Below are 5664 nucleotides of genomic sequence, written 5' to 3' on the forward strand. Positions count from 1 at the left end.
GATAAAGTGTAAATATTCTCAAAATTGTATTGATCAATCTCATTATACCTGGTCAAAGGTGATTACTGATGTGTATAAATAGAAAATAAAAAGGGGAATGTGTGTGAAAACTAAATTATTACAACTTTATGGGCGACCGTGTAGGTAGATGTTTGATCACGGCAGAGCTGATTGCAAGAAAAGCCTGCAGAGATCCGTCCCAAAGCCACTGCTGCACCAACATTCGATGAAATCACTCGTTCATGTTAATATTAAGCACTCGACACTGTGGAATCCCATCTGTCCAGGACCAGGAGACAACATGTGAAAGGTCTAGACGATGCCAAACTGAGCCAGTTCGTTCAGCTCCATGTCACCAAACGCCTCCCAGGGGCAAACCACCGCAGAGTCTGCAGAGAGAGAAACCACAAAGAACAGTGAGTGAGTCCGGACTCGACATCCAACACATGCAAACAGCTGCAGACTAAACGTGAAACTCAGCCTCACCTCCGAGACCCTCCATCCCTGGGACGTCGTTGTCAAACCTTTTTGAAAGAAAAGAAGAAAAATAAAGTTAACCTTGTGTCGTCCTCCCGGGTCAAATTGACCCAGTCTGTTTTGACTGTTCCTTCTTTCCTCCCTTACTTCCTTCCTTCTTTCCGTCTGTCCTTCTTCCCTCCCTCCTTCTCTCTTTCTTTCCTTCCTCTCTCTTTCGTCCCTTCCTTCTGTCCTTCCTTCCTCCCTCCCTCCTTCTTTCCTTCCTTCCTTTCCTTCCTCTCTTCCTTTTTTCCTCCCTCCCTCCTTCTCTCTTTCTTTCCTCCCCCTAGCTTCCTTCCTTCCTTCCTCCCTTCCTCTTTTCCTTCCTCCCTTCCTCTTTTCCTTCCTCCCTTCCTCTTTTCCTTTCTCCCTCCCTCCTTCTCTCTTTCTTTCCTCCCTCCTTTCTTCCTTCCTTCTTCCTTCCTCCTTTCCTTCCTTCCTTCCTCCCTCCTTTCCTTCCTTCTTCCTCCCTCCCTTCCTTCCTCCCTCCTTTCCTTCCTTCTTCCTCCCTTCCTTCCTCCCTTCCTTCCTTCCTCCCTCTTTTCCTTCCTTCTACCTCCCTTTCTTCCTTCCTTCCTTCCTCCCTCTTTTCCTTCCTTCTTCCTCCCTTCCTTCCTTCCTCCCTCTTTTCCTTCCTTCTTCCTTTCTTCCATCCTTCCTTCTTCCACCCTTCCTTCCTTGACTCGAGGACAACAGGAGGGTTAAAAAGTGAGATATCCTGTCAAAATAATAGCTGTTGGATGAATATCATGATGTTTATGTGTAGAAGATAATCCAGCTCACCCCTTCTGTCCAGCTTTAGGAGCCTTGCTCTTGAACTGCCTGCCCTCCTTCTGCTTGAACTTGGGGGGAGCGGCCTTTCCTCCTTCACCTGCTGCTGCTGCTGCGTTCATCTTGGAGACTTTAGATCACAAAGAAAAAATACATATAAGGGTCTATGGCGTTTTTTATGTGTCCATGTGGTTTAGTTTAAATTTAAAGGGTTAAAATGTGAAAATAAACGTATGAATAACTTGCACACATTCTTTTTTTGTGGACCCAGCATCAAATTTCTGCTTTTAATCCATTTTGAGAGAATATATTAGAGGATTATGGCAAAAATGTCTAAGTGGTGTAACCATAAAAACTATATTTTGATAATCAATATGAATATAAGGAGATCAGACAGTGAACAATGTGTCTGATGTGTCATCATTTATAAGATATAGACTGAGTTGGTTATTAAGAAAAATTAGTAAAACAAAATGTAAAGTTCTAATAAGACTTTCAACACATCTGTTATATATTATACACCATTATTTAGCTGCTATCATGCATTAGAAGTTTAAACTTTGCAGAAAAATGTAGAAACTCCACATATATTTTGTTACTTTAATACCATGTTACTATACAAACCATTAAAAGTATAAAAGATAGACATGTCATATATATAAGTGCAGATAATCTTCCCTGTTTTCTATCTTGGTTTGTTGGAAAATGATCCTCAAGACTAATTTCGTGCACTTTGATCTCACGACATCTCTCAGAGAAAAAACAAAGTACTTACTTGATTTGCTGGAGGACTGGACGTCAAAGAAATGTCTCTTAATTTGCAGAGAAGAAGCAAAGAAGCAGCTGCAAGACAAAGAGGGAGTCTTCTTTCTTCTTGCAGTGTCTCTATTCTGTCTCATCTCTGTATCCTCACCCTGCTTTTATAGCCGTGGCTCAGCCCCCTCCCATGTATCGCTTGTTGACAACGTGGTGGTTGACAGGGGCTGAGGGGTATTTTGGGTGCAGACTTATAAGTAAGCTTCATCAGTTAAGGATGAAGAACCCTCCTGTTGTCCCTGAGTCAAGGAAGGGAGGATGGGAGGGAGGAAGAAGGAAGGAAAGGAGGGAGGAAGGAAGGGAGGAAAGAAAAGAAGGAAGGGAGGAAGGAAAGGAAGGAAGGGTGGAAGAACGAAGGAAAGGAGGGAGGAAGGAAAGGAAAAAAGGAAGGAAGGGAGGAAGGGAGGAAGAAGGAAAGGAGGGAGGGAGGAAGGAAAGTAAGGAAGGGAGGAAGGAAGGACGGAGGAAAGAAGGAAGGAGGGAGAAAGGAAAAGTGGAAGGGAGGAAGGAAGGAAAGAAGGACAGAGGAAAGAAGGAAGGGAGGAAGGTAGGGGGAAGAAAGAAAGAGAGAAGGAGGAAGGGAGGAAGGAAGGAAGGAAGGAAGGAAGGAAGGAAGGAAGGAAAGAAGGAAGGAAGGAAGGAAGGAAGGAAGGAAGGAAGGAAGGAAGGAAGGAAGGAAGGAAGGGAGGAAAGAAGGAACAGTGAAAACAGACGGGGTCAATTTGACCCGGGAGGACGACACGAAGGATAATGACGTGAATATTTATTTTAGTTTAAGATCTTAAATTTCAAACATCTACTGTTCTGTTTTGGTTCTTGCAGTGTTTCCTATCAAAATCTAAACCCTGAAATCTCCAAGGAAAAAAAGGTAAATTGACAATAGTTTGTTGTTTTGTTGTGTTTTACGTACTTATAAGTGACATCAAATAACAAAATAAATGATACACATGAGCAATACTTTGCTGCAGTATAGCTTTGGGTTCGTAGAAGGAGAGCGCTGAGTGAAAATAAGGGATTAAAGGTCATAATCTCTCACACACCGTCATTAGATCGTTGCACAACAAGGAACATGCAAACTGTGTGAACTGTAGGATCCTGTGAAGAGCATCAGAGACGGAACAGCTGACTATATACAGACCAAAAGAAAAAGAGCTCCACCTGAAGTTAGGAGATCATATGATTTAAAAAAAACATCACATATCCCAAAATGGCTTATTACATGATACCTTATTACATGACTTCCGTGAGGTGTTATGCTAATCCAGACAAAAGAACAGCTTATGATGTATGGCTCAGCGGCTAGTACTGCACTGTCAGACCTGGATGTTACTCAGGTTCATGATCTGATGATTTGCTTTGAGGCAGTGAAAATGACACCAGTGTGCTGCTGAGGCAGGAGACACTGTCACTCTGTAGGAGACATCTGGGTAAATCTAAGGGTGCACAAAGATAGTCCTCTAAAGTGTCTTAGAGGCTTGATATGAGAGGGAAAAGGTATCATGTTTTGGATGGGTGGATAATATTGCAAAATCCTTATTATTTTGTCCTGTGAGACCAGTAAAATGTTGCAAAATGATAAAATGTAATATGGTTAAGAGCGCATGCCATGTACGCAGCGGATCCCGGTTCGAGTCCTGACCGGCGGACCTTTCTGCATGGCACACCCCCCTCTCTCTCCCGTAATTTCCTGTCTCTCTACTTTCAAATAAAGGCGTCTATGCCAGAGAAAATCTTTAAAATAAATGTAATATTAAGCACAAAAATAAAACAGCAGATCTAGTTTGCAGATATATTACAGATGTAGGGACAGGAAGTACAGTATTTATATTTAGCTTTTTACAGAGAGGTCAAAGGATCCACTAACAGAGTCAACAGTGGTGATTCCAAGCCATTAGACTGAAGCCAGTAAGAGACATCATTTGATCGTGCAGTAGCAAAGAAGACGGGAAACGAAAAGTAGTTTTCCCCTTTAACGTTTGTATTTTGAATTTGTTAGCAAACAGTTATTTCTACGTCCAGCAGTTACTGATCAACATTATCATTCATTAAGAGTCGTGTTTCTGTCCAGCTGCTGAATGTAAAGTCCAATATTCTCTCTCTGTTAGGTCTGTTTTTACTCTTTACCAACTCCTGAGGGGAAATATCTAAATGCTCCACTATGTTCACCAGCTAGTCTACAGATAACTGTGTCTGTTAGCAGGTAGTGTAGAGTGGCTTATTTTTCTCCTAACCCTAACCATTTGTCTCTGAAAAACGACGCTATGAGAGCGCTGAGAGTGAACCAAAATAAAGCCTGTAATTGATTTTATGACGATGACTGTGTTCAACCCAGGCGGGGAGTTCCAGTCCTCTGAAATGATGCCAACGCGGAAGTAACTTAAAACCGCATTCTATCAAAAGCCCCCAATCCTCTCATTTCCTTTTTTTGGTGGAAGATAGTGGTACTGTTGGTTTCAAAGCAAGCAAAAACCAACGTGTTGAACTTCTCTTTAGTTGCACAAAGAAGATTGTTACTGCAATGAAAAAAGTCCAAATCCATTTCACTGCAACTCCTTGCTCATTTTTTATATTAATCCTCCCATTTATTTTTAAATGACTGGCATTTACAAACCATTTGTCCAATCCAAAAACTGAAAAAACTGGTGTAATCGACAGATTCTCAAGTTTCCGAGGGTACCTGAATGAACAATGAGTATAAATGTGACAGAAGCAAAAAACGACCAGAAATTGCTTCGGATTCAGAGGGTTAAGAGAAACTCAAATATTCTATTAAGAAGTTCATCACGACAGTTCAACAAAAGGTGGAAGCACATGCTCTCTGGTCAGGTGTCACATTCAGCACTCTGATGCTCAGAACGGAGAGACAGACAAAATAATGTGATCAAAATATAATTTATTGTACATGACTGTACTTTATGATTAGATAGATAGATAGATAGATAGATAGATAGATAGATAGAGAGATAGATAGATAGATAGATAGAGAGATAGATAGATAGATAGATAGATAGATAGATAGATAGATAGATAGATAGATAGATAGATAGATAGATAGATAGATAGATAGATAGATAGATAGATAGATAGATAGATAGATAGATAGATAGATAGATAGATAGATAGATAGATATGCATAAAATACATTTACATTGTGTGAGCGAATTTCGATTTTAGAATCTACCCACTTTTAAGTATAATATGTGAGGATTTTCAGTTGATACGTGATCGTCACAATAGTTAAATCCAAGCAGCGGTACAGTGTGTGACACTTTTACACAAGTGCTAGGTTAACAAAGCCACAACTAAGATCTCATGCAGATGTAATCAGAGGAATAACTGTGCTCAGCGAGATGCTAAAACTTCCAAGTGGTGAAGCGTAGTGGCCCAGGGATGGAAAAAAGTCATTCTTGGGGGCTGCTGTCCAAGAGCTTTTTACTCCTCTTATCGAGGGAAGAAAACTAAAGTCCCTCTCAGTCCATCAGTCAAACCCAAAGACGAGAGGAAAAAAAAGCTGATGGATTGCAGCCACCCGAAATAAACCGTTTCTATGCGGCATATGAT

The 5664-nt window shown here is 41.0% G+C and overlaps 1 protein-coding gene across 1 annotated transcript; it reads right to left on the reverse strand.

The window, feature by feature from the left end:
* Positions 1-312: 312 nt before the first annotated feature.
* Positions 313-1412, reverse strand: LOC133978815 (retinal cone rhodopsin-sensitive cGMP 3',5'-cyclic phosphodiesterase subunit gamma-like). Its single transcript, XM_062417153.1, has 3 exons — positions 1300-1412; positions 487-524; positions 313-389 (listed from the first exon to the last, which is right to left on the reverse strand). The coding sequence occupies exons 1-3, from the start codon at positions 1407-1409 to the stop codon at positions 313-315; spliced, it is 225 nt and encodes a 74-aa protein (XP_062273137.1). The 5' UTR covers positions 1410-1412.
* Positions 1413-5664: the final 4252 nt, after the last annotated feature.

The sequence above is a fragment of the Scomber scombrus genome, chromosome 1 (genome assembly GCF_963691925.1).
Source record: "Scomber scombrus chromosome 1, fScoSco1.1, whole genome shotgun sequence".
NCBI lineage: Eukaryota > Metazoa > Chordata > Actinopteri > Scombriformes > Scombridae > Scomber > Scomber scombrus.

What these genes read in the sequence shown, in the direction of transcription:
- LOC133978815 (XM_062417153.1), bottom strand. Translation starts at nt 1,409, where the DNA reads ATGAACGCAGCAGCAGCAGCAGGTGAAGGAGGAAAGGCCGCTCCCCCC. An exon ending in CCTAAAGCTGGACAGAAGGG is followed by an intron (nt 525 to 1,299) that starts GTGAGCTGGATT and finishes TCTTTCAAAAAG; the next exon opens with GTTTGACAACGACGTCCCAG. An exon ending in AGGGATGGAGGGTCTCGGAG is followed by an intron (nt 390 to 486) that starts GTGAGGCTGAGT and finishes CTCTCTCTGCAG; the next exon opens with ACTCTGCGGTGGTTTGCCCC.